Here is a 20,109-nt window from a genome sequence, read left to right as displayed (position 1 = left end):
TTATTTTCTTACTCTCTTATATATTTAAAAAAAAAAAATTTCATATACGTATTAAATATTTTTCCGATAACTTGTTATCACTTTACAAAAAAATTTTTTTTTTTTCTAAACAAGGACGAATGAAAAAAATTTGAATTTACCATATTTTAAAAATAATATTAATAATAATAATAACAATAACTTATTTTAAATAAAATATTTATTAATTTAAAATAATAACATTTGGAAAAAAAAATAATAATAATTTTTTTCTGTTTTATATTGAATAATAAGAGAAACATGAATTTTTTTTTTTTTTTTTTTTTTTTTGTTGTTAACGATAAAATTTTTTAATTAAATGAAAATGAAATTAGACAGGTACGTTGTACCTAAAAACCAAAAACTCATTTATAAATAAAAAAATAAATAAAATAAATAAATAAAATGTATTTCTTTTCCCATTTATTTAATTTTTTTCTTCTTCTTCTCCCTCTTATTATTATTTATATAATTTATTTAATTTTCCCTTCCCCCCTCTTCCCCCTGTTGCCAAAAAATTATTATTATTATTATTATTATTATTATTATTATTATTATTATTATCCCCATTATTGTTATTATTATTATTACTAAAACTTCTTCAGGATTTCCTTTTTGAAAAAAAATTTCCCATTTGGTTTTAAATCCTCCTTTATGTTTACCCTCTCAACCTCCGCTTTTTTTTTTTTTTTGGGGGGGGGGGTTTAAAAACGAAAAGAAATATTTTAAATTGAAAAGGAGAGAAAGAAGAGAGAAAGAGAAGAGTAAGAGAGAGAGAGAGAGAGGAGAGAGAGTAAGTACAAGTTTTTTTTTTACTTCAAAAAAAAAAAAATTTCGTTTATCGGGTCGTTAAATTTAAATGGAATAAATCATTTGAACGTAATAAAAAACCTTTGAGGGAAGGGGGGGGGACATTTTTTTTTTTTTTTTGATTTTTCTCTTTTTTTTTTTACATATTAATTAACATTTTTTTTATTCCTTTTTTCACACACACACACACGCACTCTCTCTCTCTCTCCCTCACTCTCTCCATAAATGAAAGTTTACAAAATTTTAATTAATAAAAAAAAAAAAAAAAAAAAAACCGTCGAAAAATTGTTTGTTTTCCACCGTTTCTTCGTATGGAGGGCAACGTGACGATTTATTTATTACGATGCCTCCTGGATTACAACAACAACAACAACCTTCGCACAAATATTATTATAATTATTAATTACTCCCCATTACAATGATCAAATTAGTTTTTTTTTATTAATAATAATAATAATAATAATAATAATAATAATAATTTCTTTTTCTCGTCGGTTATTTGTCGTTATCGTGAAATATGTCATACGTCGTATTTACAAATCATTTATCACCGTCCATTTTTTTTTTTTTTTGTAAAAACCTTATTATTATTATTATTATTATTATTATTATAATTATCGATAATATACGAATTCGGAAATGCTTATTATGAAATATTATTATTTTACATTGATTAATTTACCAAAAAAAAAAAAAAATTCTCTCTTTATTTACTTTAAAAAAATAAAATAACACGAATTTATTATTATTATTATTATTATTATTATTATTCGTATATATGTATATGTATATATCTCAATTATCTATCTTTAAGGATTTGCGTAATTTCATCGACGATAATTAATTAATTAAGGTTAAAATAACAATAACAATAATAATAATAATAATAATAATAACGGTATTATTGGTTTAAGAAAGAAAGAAAGAAAGAAAAACATGTTGATCTGTGTTGCGGTTTCGCTGTGTGTGTGTGAGAGAGAGAGAGAGAGAGATTTTTAATGTCGGACCGTAAATTATCGTCAGGTATCGTTTGATTTTTAGGCTCAGGTCGGATTAATGCGATTGTTATTATTATTATTTTACCCCGAACACGTTTGATAATTAAAGATAAAGCAGATTCATTCAATTGTCCTTTTGTTCCATCCAGCTAAAATAAGGTGGACTCAATTTGTTTCAACTCATTTGTACTTTGTCCGTGAAAATATGAAGATTTTTTCAATTGGTTTGTTCGTTTTATTATTGCTCTACATTTCTCAGGTATGATTTTCCCGCATCCTTATTATTATTATTATTATTATTATTATTGTGTTTATTATTATTATTATTATTACCATTAATACCATTAACTACTAATATTGAGTATTATTGAAACCGTATTCGTAAACACGATTAATTATAATAATAATATTTTAATTTTTTTTTTTTAACCTGTTCCAAAAATTTTTCCCGCCTTTTTTTTCTTTTCAAATTAGTTTTTTTTTTTTTTTTCTTTTTGTTCTCCGGAAAAATTCGATCGATCGCCATAATTTTTAAAAAGTTCAAAAGGTTATTTGGAAACCTTTTCAAATTATGTTCGTGTACCTAGCAGTAGCAGTAGTACCAATACATAAACAATAAAATTAACGTTATTCTTTTTTATTTTTTTTGTTTTGTTAATGTTTCGTTTTCAAAGTAGTAAATAATAATAATAATAACAATAATACTAATGATAATAATAATAAAATCGTTTGGAAGTAAAAAAAAAAAAGTAAAAATTTTTCAAACAAACGTGTTTTTTTTTTTTTTTTTTTTCGGCCTTAGTCAAATGAAATTTCGACTCTTTTCAATATTTTTAAACAGATAAACAAAAAGGAAAGAAAATAATAATAATAATAATAATAATAATAATAATAATAATAATTTTTTGTCGACGTTTTACTAAATATTTAAATTTTTTATCGAATAGCAAAATGACGTTTTTAAACGTTTCATCCAATTTACCTTTTTTTTTTTTTTTAACGATAACTCATCATCATCACACACACACGTAAAAATAATATTTTGTTGGCAATATTTTAAATTAGTTTTTTTTTGTTACTCACACGCACAAACGCACTCACGCATGCACGCACGCGCTCTCACTCACATGTTTTTCTATGTGTGAGATCGCGTACATGTACGTATATTTTTTTGCTTTTTTAATAATTTATTATTATTTATTTTTTAAACAAAAACATTAGCCGCGTTGCGTTGCGTTTCAAACAAACGACAAACAAACAAACAAACAAACGAACAAACAAACGAAAAGTAAAAAAAAAAAAAAAACAGGCTCGCTTATTGTTTCGGCTTCTTTCTATATTTTCGCATTTCTTAAATTTCAGAAACCGCGATTTAATTAGGGGGAAAAATAATAATAATAATAAATGTTTTAGGCTTTCCAAAACATAACATAACATAACATAAACATGCATAAAACGTTTACGTAACGTTATAATTAATATTAATAATAATAATAATAATAATAATTTGTTTTATTAAATAATAATTACGTTAAATTGCGGTATTTGCAATTCGATTATTATTCGAATCCTGTTAACGTTAAATTCGGTGTTAAATATTATTATAATTATTATTATTATTATTATTATTATTATTATTGCGTTAAAAATATGATATCATTTTTGTTTACATATACATATATATATAATTAAAAGGTGTTACCTTAATTTTATAAGGGGCGTTGCCTTTTTTCCCTTACGAGTTTTTATAATTGCCTTTACGATTCTTCTCGCCTTGTAAAATCATTATTATTATTAAATGTCATTTGTGTTGGTAAATTACTCTGAAAAGAAAAACATTATTATTATTATTATATAATATAATTTTTAATAACAAGATGTGTGGCAGTAAAAAAAAAAATGTTTTTTTTTTTTTTTCTGATTGTAGGGATCGGTGATTCCAACATTGAGAGCAAAAAAACCATTAAATGCAACATTCATAACGAATTTCGATGGCGTTTACCAAAGGAAAAACTTTTGCACGAATGAAGAAATTTCTGGTGGTGCTCTCAGAGGAACTCACGAATTCGTACACAACGCCGACAGTTCCGACTGGAATAGCTACACTCAAAAATGCACGGAAATAATAAGCAATTTCCTTCAAGCCATTGGTAATTTATTAGGGAAAAACGATCACGAAAATGGAGTGTTAAATTTTAAAATTAACGCGAGCGTTGTGCATTCCGATGGTAAATGTCCGGATGGTTCGACTCCGAGCGTGTTGATCAAGGCAACCAATGAAAATGACGGACTCTGTTTAAAAAAAGTTAATTGTAAGTCGATTTGTGATGAAAATAAAATGGAATCTTTTCGCGATAATTTACAATCAGATTCTCGTAAAATTCAATTGACCTATGTGGAAGGCTTAGGTTTTCAAACGACCCCTTCTCCCGCATTAAATAACTATATGTCTTCTTGCTCCACTACTATAGTCCCAAATCTTGGTTCGGATGAAGTATCTCAAGAAGAAATCCATTCCACGACGGAACAACCTTTCTTAAATGTAAACCCAGATTTCACGACTCAAAGTCAATACGAAAACCCGGAAATATTATCCCTCGTACAAACCCAAAATCCATATGAAAGTGTATATCCAGGATCCGACAGAGGACCAGTCACATTCGAAAACACAACGGCTTCTAGCGAACAAACACCATCTGAAAATGTGGAATCAACTGAAGCTCCGAAATATGACGAAGTGGAATACGTAATGCTTCCAGAGTCTACCGAAGCTCCAGTATCTACCGAAATGGAATATGAACCAACTTCTACTGAAATGGAATACGTTCCAGATTACACCGAAACTCCAGAATCGACTACAGTCGATTATGTTTCTGTAACCACTGAAACTCCAGCATCAGTCGAAGAAGAATTGACTACTTCTTCCGAAGAACAAATGCTGCTGGATTCTACTGAAGTTCCAGTATCTACCGAAATGGAATATGAACCAACTTCTACTGAAGTTCCGGTTTCCGCTGAAATGGAATATGTTCCAGTTTCCACCGAAGCTCCATTATCTGTTGAAGAACAAGAATACTTAGCTTCCACTGAAGTTCCCACATCTGTAGAAATGGAATACGTTCCGGTTTCCACTGAAAATTTACAAACTTCTGAAGAAGAAGTGACTCCAGAGTCTACTAAAATAGATTACGTTTCTGTAACCACCGAAACTCCAGCATCAGATGAACAGGTACTTGTAACTTCCTCCGAAGAAATGCTTCCAGAGTCTACCGAAGATCCAGTATCTACCGAAATGGAATATGAACCAACTTCTACTGAAGTTCCGGTTTCCACTGAAATGGAATACGTTCCAGTGTCCACCGAAGCTCCATTATCTATTGAAGAACAAGAATACTTAGCTTCCACTGAAGTTCCCACATCTGTAGAAATGGAAGAAGTTTCTACAGAAGGTTTACAATCTTCTGAAGAAGAAGTGATTCCAGAGTCTACTAAAATCGATTACGTTTCTGTGACCACCGAAACTCCAGTATCAGCCGAAGAAGGAGGATTTGTCACATCTTCTGAATTAATGCCTCCAGAATCTACCGAAGTTCCAGTATCCACCGAAGTAGTATACGAACCAGTTTCTACTGAAGTTCCAATGTCTGCAGAGGAAGAATACTTGGGATCAACTGAAGCTCCAGTTTCCGTCGAAATAGAATACGTTCCAGTTTCCACCGAAGCTCCATTATCTGCCGAAGAACAAGAATATTTGGGATCAACTGAAGCTCCAGTTTCCGTCGAAATAGAATACGTTCCAATTTCCACCGAAGCTCCATTATCTGCCGAAGAACAAGAATATTTGGGATCATCTGAAGCTCCAGTATCTGTTGAAATTGAATATGTTCCAGTTTCTACGGAAGCTCCAGTTTCCGCCGAAATGGAATATGTTCCAGTTTCTACTGAAGCTCCAGTTTCGTCTGCCGAATTGGAATATGTTCCAGTTTCTACTGAAGTTCCAGTTTCCGCTGAAACGGAATATGTGCCAGATTCTACGGAAGTTCCCGAGTCTACAACCACTGAATATGTTTCTGTAACCACTGAAACTCCAGCATCAGCCGAAGAACAATTTACTACTTCTTCTGAAGAACAAATACTTTCAGAATCTAATGAAGCTCCATTGTCTATAGAACAAGAATATTTGGGATCATCTGAAGCTCCAGCTTCTTCCCCCGAAATGGAATACGCTCCAGTTTCTACTGAAGCTCCAGTTTCCGCCGAAATGGAATACGTTCCAGTTTCAACTGAAGCTCCAGTTTCCGCTGAAACGGAATATGTGCCAGATTCTACGGAAGTTCCCGAGTCTACAACCACTGAATATGTTTCTGTAACCACTGAAACTCCAGCATCAGCCGAAGAACAATTTACTACTTCTTCTGAAGAACAAGAATATGTGGGATCAACTGAAGTCCCAGTTTCTTCTAGCGAAATGGAATACATTCCAGTGTCCACTGAAACTCCATTGTCTGTTGAAGAAGAAGAATATTTGGAATCAACTGAAGCCCCAGTTTCGTCTACCGAAATGGAATACGTTCCAGTTTCCACTGAAGCTCCAGTTTCCGCTGAAATTGAATACGTTCCAATGTCCACTGAAGCTCCATTGTCTGTTGAAGAACAAGAATATTTGGGATCGGCTGAAGCCCCAGTTTCGTCTACCGAAATGGAATACGTTCCAGTTTCCACTGAAGCTCCAGTTTCTACTGAAGTCCAGTTTCCGCCGAAATGGATTACGCTCCAATGTCCACTGAAGCTCCATTGTCTGTTGAAGAACAGGAATATTTGGGATCGGCTGAAGCCCCAGTTTCGTCTACCGAAATGGAATACGTTCCAGTTTCTACAGAAGCTCCAGTTTCCGCCGAAATGGATTACGCTCCAATGTCCACTGAAGCTCCATTATCAGTTGAAGAACAGGAATATTTGGGATCAACTGAAGTCCCAGTTTCATCCACCGAAATGGAATACGTTCCAGTTTCTACAGAAGCTCCAGTTTCCGCTGAAATGGAATACGTTCCAGTCTCTACTGAAGCTCCAGTTTCCGCTGAAATGGAATACGTTCCAGTCTCTACTGAAGCTCCAGTTTCCTCTGAAATGGAATACGTTCCTGTTTCTACCGAAGCTCCTTTATCTGTTGAAGAACAAGAATATTTGGGATCCACTGAAGCTCTAGCTTCGTCTACCGAAATGGAATACGTTCCAGTTTCTACCGAAGCTCCATTATCTGTTGAAGAACAAGAATATTTGGAATCGACTGAAGCTCCAGCTTCGTCTACCGAAATGGAATACGTTCCAGTGTCTAGCGAAACTCCAGAGACAACCAAAATCGATTACGTTTCTGTAACTACTGAAACTCCAGCATCAGCCGAAGAACAATTACCTACTTCTTCTGAAGAACAAATACTTTTAGAATCTAATGAAGCTCCATTGTCTGTTGAAGAACAAGAATATTTGGGATCAACCGAAGCCCCAGTTTCCGTCGAGGCAGAAGATGATCCGCTTTCTATCGAGGCCACTACATCTGATGAACAACAAGTATTTTCGGAATCCACTGAAAATCCAGTCACTACAACCACAGAATATGTTTCTGTAACCACCGAAACTCCATCTTCACTTGAAGAAGGAGACTATTTGGCATCGACTGAAACTCCTGTTTCTATCGAATACAATCCCGTTTCCGTCGAATCGTATTTACCTTCTAATGAACAAGAAGACGTAACTTCTACCGAGGGTGTAGACTCATCTGAAATTCTTGCTTCGACCGAAGTACCTGAGGATAATAATGCCACTACGTCATCTGAGTATTTGACAACTTTTCAACCCATTCCCTACCTCTTAAATAGTGATGTAATTGTGAATAATAACAAGGGCTCGTTAGAATCTGATTCTTTAATATCAACTTTAACACCTGAAACTTCAACGAATGACAATAACTCCAGCCAAATGGAATCTGATGAGTTGTCAACTCCTGCTTACGAAGAAACATCATCAGAATTGGTTAATTTACCAACATCAACGCAATCTCCACTTTATTTTTCACGCACTCCCTTACAACACGGTCCAGCTAATAGTAATTTATTTTCTACGACCACGGCTCAGCCGGGTGTAGTTTCTTTCCCCGGTAATCCAAACACCTCTGAATTCGTAGAAAACAGTGACGAAATTTTGGATAACGTATCAGAGGAACAATATAATACTTCATCACCACTTCCAGAAAATCAACAGGTTTTTTACACAACAACTGACCCAACTGTTAATGACCAACCGGTAATCGTAACTCAACAACCACAGGAATCTTATTTCGAATCGACATTGAGACCTGTTAACGTACAAGAAGTTTTGACAACGCCTGACACAAGTTTTAACGATCCAAACGTTTACTCTCAAGACGTATTAAGTACCGACCCAAGTACTTTTCCTTCTACGAGCATACCAGGTGAGCACTCTGTTTCCTGCTCTTCACGTACTCCTCTAATGTGTCCATTTCATCCCTTAATGAAAGGAAACATGACTGCACCTTCATATTACATACTTATAACTAAAGTACCCGGTGACTTCTCAGGAGAAGAAAATTACAATGTTGAAAAAGTTTACTTGGGAGACGGAACACCCATGAATTGTACATTTAACGAAAAATCAACTTTTCCAAAGGCTTTGTACAAGCCGGTTCCGTTCTCTGACGCTACTACCGTGAAATTCCCTAGCAGACAGTAAACGTGCTTCATTCATCATATCATATAATTATTATATTTAAACATCACTCGACCAATCAAGATTTTTTTTTTTTATTTGGATACGATACTATAGATTTCAACTCCTGAATAGTTTTCAGGTAGTTTGTTCGCCATTTGTGGGAGACAATTCAGTAAACACAACGAAAACAATAAAAAAAAAAAACAATAAACAAAATAATATTCCACTTCGATTGAGAGATCTTCAATTAAAAAGGGTAAGTTTAATAATTTCTTCAAAACAACAGCCATGACATATTCAATACAGAAAATGGTTTAGAAAATCACGGAAAAACAAACAAACAAACAACTCTCTGCGTACGCCTATATTCTCCGGTGTCGAAAAAATTAATAATAATAATAATAATGCATACAATTCAAAAAGAAAAACAATATAAAATTCAAGGATCGCACACACAACCATTTGCTAGAAAATAAAAGTGCATCAAAGGGGGAAAAAAAAAAAGTCGTGGCAGGAATTTTTTGGCATAACCGTTTTTTTTTCTCTATCTCCAAAATAAACAATATGTTCAGGACCCATTTACAAAAACCCACACACCCACGCATACACAAAGAGGTAAAACCGTTATAATTTTTTTGTTTTTTTTTTTTTATTTATGTTTCAGAAAGGATTTACTAAATGGGAAAACGTTTAAATGATTGATAACAATTTCATCAAACATTTTCATGACTTCTCGACTAACAATTTCCATGTTTAACACGAGGATCAACGTCATCATTATCACCATCATCATCATTATTACTATCATCGCCATAATCACATAATTCTCACATTTTGGCATCACAAACACATATTTATCATTAGTTAACAATTTTCTTAGAACGTCATCCAAATCATATATTTTTTACTCTAAAAAAATTTTTAATTAACGCGGACAAACAAACAAACAAACAAACAAACCAACAAACATATTTATTAGAACAAACCTATAATTTTTCATATAAAATTACATGCATATATTTATATATATGTTTGTATTTTTTTTTTTAATCGCATCAAAACTATTTATTAACAAGTGCGATTTTCAATTATCTATTATTATTATTATCATCTATTTATTAATCGAATTCTTATACTTTAATAATAAAACAAAAACATAATATCATATTATTCAAAAAATGAATGTTAATTTTACATATTTACATATTAACATTATTTATTTATTTACATCATTTATAAACATGATAGTTAATTATTATAATTAATTAATTATATTAATAAATTTTACTTTCTTTTCTCTTTAAAAAAAACAAAAACTATTATTTATCTAGATTATGTTTTATCATGAATAAAACATGGCAGTATGTATTTAAAATAACATGATTGATTAATATTTTTACATTAGTATTTTTTTTTTTTTTTTCAGGCATATGCATTATGCATTTATAATAACGATTGAATATTTGCTCATATATATCGGATAAAAAACGTTTTCGAATAGTTTATAAAGTATATAAATAAAAAAATACGAAGTTTAGAAAACATAAAACATAATTTGAAAACAACAATCGTCGGTTGTTTCCTTAAAACAAGCAAAAAAAAAAAAAATTTAAGAAAAACTGTTACTTACCTCTCTCCATCCACTGAGCAGAAGCCATTTTTAAACGAGCGAAAAATTTCTCGTTTTTGATTGGCTAATCTAAATGTGACGTCACTGATTACGTAACGTAAAAATTTCAGAAATCGCTTGTTTGTTATTTGAATATGAAAAACGCGGTTTATTATTTTTAAAAAGAAATTTTTAATCTCTTCTTTTCTTTTTTTTTTTTTTTATTAATATTTTATTTATTATTTTTCTTTCGAATTCATTATTATTAAGATTAAAACTTTTATTAAAAAAGAAAATGAAGAAAGTTTTAATGAGTTTAATGTTAGTATTTATTTATTTATTATTTAAAATACGGAATTAAAAAAAAAAAAAAACTCAACACAAATTATTTAAATTTAAAAAAAAATTTAACGTTTTATTAATTCAGTCTTTATTATTATTATTATTATTTTCTATTCATATTATTAATCTTTCGATAATGAGGTATCATAAATTCCCCCGCCCCCCAAAAAAAAATTAAATTAATTTATCAAAATCATCATTCATCCAAAAAAAAACATTTCATCACATTTTCATTGGAATAATTATTTTAATAAAAATAATAATAATAAAATTTTTTATTTTTAGAATTTAATAATAATAGTAATAATAATTAAGTAAATCGTGAATGAACACGTGACAATTCGGATTTTGTTTTGTTTTGTTTTTTTTTTTTTGGAACTTATTATAAAATATTTATTCGATAATGGATTTGGAGAAAAAAGAAAAAAAAAACGTTTTTGTGTGTGTTAAATATTTTCAATGGACCTGAACCTTATTGTAATCAGTACAGGAACGATGACGAAAGTGATAACAACCTGGAAATCAACACAACTCACCCGCACACACTCACACAACAGCAAAATTTTCAATTTTTGTCTTTTTATTTTTATTTATTTCGTGTAAAAAAAAAATATAAATTTAAAAAGAAAACAAAATGGCGGATCATTTTATTATTAATGACAAATTCCTTAATTTACATTTTATCATTAATTTTATTATTTTAAATTTTAAAACCTTAAAACTAAAAAACTAAAAAATTGCGCCCACTAACTTCGTTTCGATCACTGGGAGGCCATTTTATTATCATTATTAATATCGACGTTTCCGACCGTTTACTATTATTATTATTATTAATTTTATTATATACATTCAATAATTATTATTTATGGCATTTTTTTTAAAATAAAATGATTTATATTTTAAAAAAATCGTAATTAAAATCATTAAGAGCGACTAAATAAATCTCGACGGGGACCCTTAATCAAACTCACTAATATTATCATTATCATTATCATTATTATTATCAATTTAAAAAAGTGAAAAAATTGCATTAGAAATGTTATCGATAAGAGAAAAAATTTTTTTTAAAAAAAATCTCGTAAGGTAAATATTAAAAAAATAAATAAATAAATAATAATAAATTTAAAAAAATAAAATAAAATATCAACTTGACCTTATTTGACCTTTGATACGACGACGACGAAAAATTATTCAAAAAAGAAATATTTTTATTATTATTATTATCGTTTTTTTAAATAAATATACACACGCACACGCACACGAGTGTGCGTATTTATGCGTACAAAACGAAGGTAGTAAATTTTTTAATGAGGTAATGGAAACATTTTTTTTTTTAAATTAGGCTGAACAAACGCCTGAACAAATTCAACAAAGTTTTTACATATTCGTTCCCTTACTCCGTCGGGGGGAGGAAGGGAGAAAGGGGGGGGGGTAAAGATGGATTTATTAAATTTATTAAATAATCTCGTTGGTATTTTGTGTTATCACTTAAGGTGGCACTAAGAAAAATTTTTTTATCAGAGAGAGAGAGAGAGAGAGAGAGAGAGAAACGTTTTTAACGGTTATAATTTTTATCAGTCAGGTACATTATTTTTGATGAACTTTTTCTTTTTCTTCTTTATGATATAAATATTATTATTATTATCGCATTTATTAACGTTACGTGCAAAAGTCAATTAAAATAACCTTAAGGTGTCTTTTTTTTGTTTTGTAAAATCACATAATATAACCGTTCGAATGAGAAAGAAAGAGAGAGAGAAAGAAAGAAGACATTATCTAAAAGATTGCAGAAGATTTATAAATTTTTTTTTTTTTTAGTTATTGTTTAAGAAGAGTAAAAAGTTCAGCAAAAAAAGAAAAAAAAATGGCGTAAATAAGGTAAAAACGTAAACGTTTCTAATTCCACGACCAAATTTCATAATAATAATTTTTTTTTTTTTTTTTTTAAAACGATTAATTTAAGATCGATTAATCGATTTATTTAACGATTTGCAAAGAAAATTAAACCGAAATTATAACAAACAAATTTAATAATAATAATAATAATGTTGTTGTTGTTGTTGTTGTTGTCGATAGGTAAACAATCAAAAAAAAATTTTTTTTGAATGATATGATAAATTTTTTTTTTTTTTTATAAATATATAACAAAAATCGTCCTTGATGAAAATTTATTTTTTATATCAAGTATTAATTAAAATATACGAGGATTGCAATAATGGAACAAACGAATTGTAAACAACAACGACAACGACAAACGATCGCAAAAAAAAGAATTAAAAAAAAAATTTTTTTTCGTCGTAACGTAACATTCGAAAAAAAAAAAACGAAAAAAAAAAATATGTTTATATGTAAATTTGAAATTTTTCATTAATGGAAAAAATGAAAACGAAAACAACAACAACAATTGCAACAATAACAACAAACGCGTTTACTGTTTGTTTTAATTTTTTTTTTTAAATAATATTAAAATTTTAAAACGTAGAAATTAAAAAAAAAAATTCAACCGATGGAATAATAATGACGACACAACGACAACGACGACGACGAGTACAGCAACAACAACAACAACAACAACAACAAACTACAAAAAAACATAAACCACGAAGGTTAGTAATAATAATAATAATTAAATCAATAATGAAAGAAAAAAGAAATTTTCTTTATTTAAATCGTTTTTTTTTTTTTTTTTTTACGACGACATATTGAAAATTTTTATTTATTTATTAATAACAACCAACAAACGGCAAACAAGTATATTTTTTTTTTTGCTTTTACAATATAAACACGTATATATTTATATATATTATGAATATATAACGAAATAGTATATAATTATTAATTTTTTTTAACAAATAAAACAAACAAACAAACAAGAACAAAAAATTAAATAATTTTTTTTTTTTTTTTTATTCAATAAATCAATAATTAAATTTAAAAAAAAAAAAAAAACAACAATCAATATTGATTATTATTATTATTATTATAGAAAGGTTAACAAAATACCAGAAAAAAAAAAAAAAAAAAGTTTTTTGTTTGTTACTGAACAATAATCTATTGTTTGTATACTCTATGGAATGATTTTGCATTTCTTATTAAAAAAAATATGTTTCCTTATTCGGGTAAAAAAAAAAAAATGGCGTTAAAAATAATTTAATTTACCTACCCGTGATTAAGGGTGGAAAGGGAATAAAAATTAAAATGAACTTTGAACTCGTGATGTGAAAGAAGAAGAAAGGGAGGGAGAAACCTTGGGAAAAAAAAAATGTCGACCGCAAATTTCCGGAAACCGGGGGGGAAAAAAAAAAAAAAATTTCGGGTTAATTAAACGTTTAAATTGTTTCTTTTATTATTATTATTATTCGAGTTCGAAAACCTTTTCATTTCCTTACCTCCTTCTTGTTAAAAATTTTAAGTTTGTAAACCTGAAAACAAACCTTAAAATATCGTAAATTATGTGGAAAAAAAAAAAAAAAAAAAAAAAAAAAACGACAACTACAAAATATCGACATTGAATTCGATTCCAAGAAATTTCCTTCGATCAGGTATCAATAATAATAATAATAATAATTTTGTTTTTGTTTTTTTTGTTGTTGTTGTTGTCTTAACAATCGCTGACATAATTATTATTATTATATTTTTTTTTTCGTATTCGAATATTATGTAATACACGAATGAGGGGGGAAAAAAAAAATGTTTTTCCCTCTCTCTCTCTCTCTCTCTCTCTCCCAATCCTTCGGCCATGTTATCATCCCTTCGATTTGACCTTCTTTAATTTCTCACTCTTTTCCCGTTTTCCAGAGGAAAATTTTCTTTCGTCGTCGTCATCGTCGTGATTGTTGTCGTGGTCGTCATCGTGGTTGTTGTTTTTTTAAATTTTAACTTTTCGTTTTTTTTTTTTTTTTTTTTTTCAGAATAAAATGCCTGCCTATTAGGTTTTTATTTAATTTACGAAGGTAGTATATCTTTGTAATTGGCCTTCCTTCTACCTGATAAAAGGTCATTGTGTCGTACGTATTTACAATTTGATTTAATTGATCAATGCCTTCTTTTGAGTGTCACCATTGTTTACGTCATGCACCCATCAAATATGTGAGCAATTTGAATTTGTCTTCAGTATTCGTATCGTCGTTCATGGCAAATGTATATCGTTTTAATTAATATATAAAAAAAATTTTTTTTTTTTTTCTTCTACAACAAACGACGCAACAAACAGACACACATACACACACACAAGTGATGATCAACAGGAAAAAAATGAATTTGATTATATTTATATGGATATCAACGTTATTCGTACAAGAGGTTAGTTAACTCTCTCCATTTTTCTTTTTTTTTTTGATCTGATGGATGAAAATTTTTTTTTTAAATTTTTATTTCTACAAAGCATGATGATAATGATGATGATTACTATGGTCTTACTGTCGTTATAATTGTGTTATATTTTGTTAACAAAAAAAAATTTATTTGTTTATTATTATTATTTCACGTATTAATTAGGGTATCTATCGATTTTTTGTTTAACTTGCGTTTTTTTTTTTTGTTAATAAATTTTTACGATTCCATCTGTTATGTCTCTTTACTATCCCGGTATTTAATTATTATTATTATTATTATTAAATAACGAAAAGATAATTTTTTTTTTTTATAACGGGGAAACAGGGGAAGGGGGGGGGGAATTCGTTCGATAAGAAATCAATCGTAGTCATCGGAAATAAAGGAAAAAATGGTAGTTAATATTTTTTTTTTTTTCTTAGATAAAGAGTGTGCCTGAATTGAAGAATATTAAGTACTTATTGTGTAAATATTTATATAATCTTCAATTCTGAATAGTGTGTGTTTACGTCTTTTGTTTTAGGTCATGTTAAAGAACCTTCTACAATCCTAAACGTATTACATTTCAGGTTGTTCCGGGTGCGATTACGAGACATCCCCGTGACTTTGAATTACACGAAACCGAGGTTCCACCGAGATTGAAAGATTTAGAAAATGGAAGACACGTGCGAGATTTGGGTAAACCTCCCCTTTCCTCGGTTCAAACCGAATACGAAGCCAAATATCAACAAAAAGGACATCAGGGAAATGAAAGTTTTAGCACGGTCAAGGGCAAACAAGAAATAGTTCACAATAATTGTTCGGACAATTGGAATGAATTTGCTGAAAAATGTGCCACGCTCATAAAAGATCTTGTCGCGTCTTTGGCCAATGCTATATCCTCAAATCCTGGTGACACGACCAATTTACAACTACAAATCAAAAATAGTTTTCGGCATTTTGACAGCACGAACAATTGCAGTTGTTTCCGGACTGCTAATACGACATTATCCGATTTAAGTTTGAATTTACCTTCGCTTTTTAATAAGTCTACTCCGACGTTAACAATCACCACGACGAATCCGAATCATTCGACGGAAATATTAAAGTATCCGCTTTTGTCAGATGAGAAAAAAATTCCGGAAAATGAATTTCAAGACGACACGACGACTCCGATGCAAATCGTGCCGAAGACTTTATATAATCAACACAACGTTGGAAGTAGTTTTGAACAAATCGAAAATCCTATCACGGGACAGCATTTGGGTGATTCGCAAGTGACAACTCATGGTTCGAACAACGCAATATCACAATCAGGAAATTTGTTGCCTCCACCTTTGTCAGAATCAGGAGGACTTCATACTCTTGAAAGACCCGATTTCGGTTCAATCAAAGGAGCTGGTACGTTTCAAGGACCACATGAAGGTTCCCATATATCGAATCAAGACTCATCTGTAGCGATTCCTGTAAGTCCTAATCGTGATATTGAAAAAAATACTGAAAATTTAGGACTTTTGCCAGCAGGTGTCCCACCAATGGCTAAAACTTTTGGTGGTGATAATACGGAAGAACCAGGTTTGAATGTTCCCCAGCCAGTATTGCCTGTTTTAATGCCAAAGCAGGTCAAAAATACTGGAACTTCTGACACGCCCGTTTTAGTTACCAATGATTCTTTTAACAATGATGGAAATTCTAATTTTAACGGAAATACCTTGATCAACAACAAACAGGAACCAAATTTACCAATAAATAGTGAATCTGGGTACGCTCATTCAGAACCAAATTCTGTTGGAATTTCATCACAACAAAACGAAGAAGTTGTTACAAGGACACAACCGAAAGTGAAACAAGTACCGGTAATTAAATTACCTCCATTAAAACATCCGTCTGAATTTATTCCACCTATTTCTTTGTCAAAACAACAATCAATTCAGTCCTCAGAAATGCTATCGCCATCCCTGGTTTCGGAATTACCTCTTAAGGAATCTTTTCCTGAAATTCAACAACCTGAAGCACAGCCATTTCCTCCGACAAAAAACAATGAAATGAATTCTTTTACTCCAAAAAACCATCCAGAACAACATTTCGTTACCGACTGTCCACAAGAAAATGCATTTAATAATAAACCAGACCCTTCGTTCGAACAATTTCCGACGGAAAATTTAGTATATAAACCTCCATCGATTGATCAATCTTCACCGTCGACTGTGACTGACTGTCCAAACGAACAATCAAATGTTCAAATACAAGATTCTGAACAAGTACAAAGTGGAGAGAATCAACATTCGAATACATTTGTTCATTCTAATGCGCCTACATTTTCACCTGAGTCAACTTTGAATTCACCTTTAAACAATATACCTGGCGGCGTTCAAGGTGCACTTCCTCCGAACAATGTGCAACAAGCATTGAATCCTTCTACACCGATGCAAAGTTTTGTGGACGATTCCCAAAATGCACAACCGGCGATAGTACCTGGATCAACGCCTGAAAATAATCTTCCTCCTAACGTTTTACCTATGAACCCCACAATTTTACCGCAAGGAAATGCAGTTGCTGACATTCAACAAATGAACCAGCCGATGAAGTCTTCACAAATGAACGAAATGCAGAATAATTTGCCAATGTCGCACAATGAACCAAATGGGCCACCACAGACGTTGGAAGGTTATTTACCCTTACCAGCAAAGCCGGAGTTGCCTCCTATACAATCGGTCGATCCTGTCAATAAACCTCCGACTACTAGTTCCTATTACTCTACTGGGCCTGTTACTTTTCCTCCAATTTCTGACTCATCGTCAGAGGAAATGACTGGCTCTGCAGAATCAGTTGAAAATAAACCAGCAGGAATTTCTCAAACAATTCCTCAATCCGCTAAACCATTAGAAATAATTGCCGCTCAACCAGACAGTCATGGGGAAGGATTACCATCACTTAAGGTTCCTCCAGTCAAGTCATTGATCAACACTTCACCTTTGCAAGAAAACTACGGTGCAGAAAATTTCTCTAACGATGAGAAAAACTCTGCTTTATTACCACCAAATAATGTTGCTCAACTTCCGCCAGTCAACTTGCCGCCAAGTACAGTATCAACAAATAATGTGCCACCTTCAGAAAATCACTTTGCTGGAGTACCCAACGAAGAAGTTAAGTCTTCCGAACCACTAAATCCAATCACGAATGAGATGCCATTAATAACAGTGCCACAAATTCAACCGCCAGCGAATCCGTCAATTCTCCCAGGAAATCAATTACCGGGATCTTCAAATGTTCCATTTGTGCCAAATCAAATGGCAACCCAATCACCTTCTTCAGGAAAAAGTAGTTCCGGAGAATTATTGCCACATGTAAAATCTGATTCTACTCAAACTTCTGACTTTTCTTCCAGCCCTCCCGTAACATCTTTGCCACCTATACCATTTTTATCGAAGCCTCCACTAAACGAACCATCATCAGTCAATAATAATCTTCCAAATACATCACCCGAAAATAATCTTCCGGTTTCACCTTCAGTCGGTCTCATGCAACCAACTAATACCGTAGTTCCACAACCAAACTTGGCCATACCTGATTCACAAGTAAAAACTCCATTAATGAATCCCGTTATTGTCCCTAACGTAAAACCACCAGCCGATTCACTGAGCATTGGTAATCAAGGTGTTTCTACCCCGCCTGTTCAAAGTCAAGACGCAGTACAACCTTTCCCCAATCAAACTCCGTTTATGAGTCCTACCTTAGCACCACCTCTAAACTCTTTAACACAAAATGTGGGCGCACAAGCAACAAGCCAAGGAGTTGAAAGCCAACTTCCAATAAACGAAGGAGTTGAAAGCCAACTTCCAACGAACCAAGGAATTGCAAGCCAACTTCCAACAAACCAAGGAGTTGCAGGTCAACTTCCAACAAACCAAGGAGTTGCTGGTCAACTTCCGACAAACCAAGGAGTTGCTGGTCAACTTCCGACAAACCAAGGAGTGACAAGCGAACTTCCAACAAACCATGGAGTTTCCGGTCAACTTCCGACAAACCAAGGAGTGACAAGCCAACTTCCAGTAAACCAAGGAATTGCTAGCCAACTTCCGACAAACCCAGGAGTTGCAGGTCAACTTCCAACAAACCAAAAAATCGGAACCCCACTTCCAGCAAACCCAGTCGAAATACAGAACCAACAACAACCATCACTACCACCACCACCCACATACGTACCTGTTAAAACGGTAGAACCAGATTCGAGCTTAACAGATTCTTGGCCGGAAGATCAAGACGAATTAGGTATTTCTCAATCTCAAAAAGCAACAACATTCCAAACGACTTCCGTGGAACCAACTCCAGCTCAAAGCAGTGTACTCCTACCTCCATCCCATCATTCGAGCACATCATCATATCCAAAATCAGTTTTCCTACCTGTAAATCAAGGCACTTCGGAACAATCAACGACGGAATCATCGATTTCTAAAAACAATCGCGATAATCATCATCGGAAACATCACGACGCAGACGAAGAAGATGAAGACGATTACGACGATTGTTGCACGTGCGAATCATGTTCAGATGACGAATCCAGTAATTTTTCACCTCGACAATTCAGGACTTCCGCTTGTAAAGACCTGGAACAAGCCAAAAGAGAATTGAAAGCAATTTTCGACAAAATAAAAAAGAAATTAAAATGCGGTAAAAAAGCACCGAAAACGATATCGACGAGTGCGGCACCTTTTACAACCGTCTAGCAGAAGACGATGCTGTAAAAAAAAAAAAAAAAAAATCATTATATTTATATATAATGACGTCATAATAATAATTTGTAATTAGTAGTGATATAATATTCCTGTACATAATTTTTTTTAATTTTCAATTTTTGTTACTGTTTATTATTTGTTTAAATTATGTTTTAGTTTTAGTTATTATTATTATTATTACTGTAGTTTTTAGTTTTTTTTTCACCACAAATATAAATATATTTATATATTTTTAATTAATTTTTTTTTTTTTTCGTTTTAATCCCTTTTTGTAATCCAATTTTTTCACATGTTTACCACACATATTAAAAAAAAACAAAATATCGCGACGATGACGTCATACAATATGGCGACCATAATTATATTTCATTCATTTATATAACAAAAAAAAAATTCGTATCGTCGCATTAATTTTGATACATCGTTTCATTTTTTTTTCGGGGCAGACAAGACATCGTGGTATTAGAATCAGGAGAAAAAAAAAAATTTCCCTTTTATTTCCTCTTCATCTTTAATCTTTTCATCAAAATCATTCCAGAAAGAATAAAAAAAATAATGA

General features: G+C 31.4%; 2 protein-coding genes across 2 annotated transcripts; both read left to right on the top strand.

The window, feature by feature from the left end:
- Positions 1-3,624: 3,624 nt before the first annotated feature.
- Phum_PHUM566480 (uncharacterized protein) lies at positions 3,625-8,573 on the top strand (the record flags this gene model as incomplete). The annotated part of the gene is made up of 3 exons (XM_002432006.1): positions 3,625-3,639; positions 3,754-6,570; positions 6,639-8,573. The coding sequence occupies 3 exons, from the start codon at positions 3,625-3,627 to the stop codon at positions 8,571-8,573; spliced, it is 4,767 nt and encodes a 1,588-aa protein (XP_002432051.1).
- A 6,184-nt stretch (positions 8,574-14,757) lies between these two features.
- Positions 14,758-19,541, top strand: Phum_PHUM566470 (uncharacterized protein; the record flags this gene model as incomplete). The annotated part of the gene is made up of 2 exons (XM_002432005.1): positions 14,758-14,805; positions 15,405-19,541. The coding sequence occupies 2 exons, from the start codon at positions 14,758-14,760 to the stop codon at positions 19,539-19,541; spliced, it is 4,185 nt and encodes a 1,394-aa protein (XP_002432050.1).
- Positions 19,542-20,109: the final 568 nt, after the last annotated feature.

Source organism: Pediculus humanus, genomic scaffold (genome assembly GCF_000006295.1).
Source record: "Pediculus humanus corporis 1103172108299 genomic scaffold, whole genome shotgun sequence".
Lineage (NCBI taxonomy): Eukaryota > Metazoa > Arthropoda > Insecta > Psocodea > Pediculidae > Pediculus > Pediculus humanus.
The sequence above is the reverse complement of the archived record's forward strand: the minus strand, read 5'-3'. Positions and strand labels throughout refer to the sequence as shown.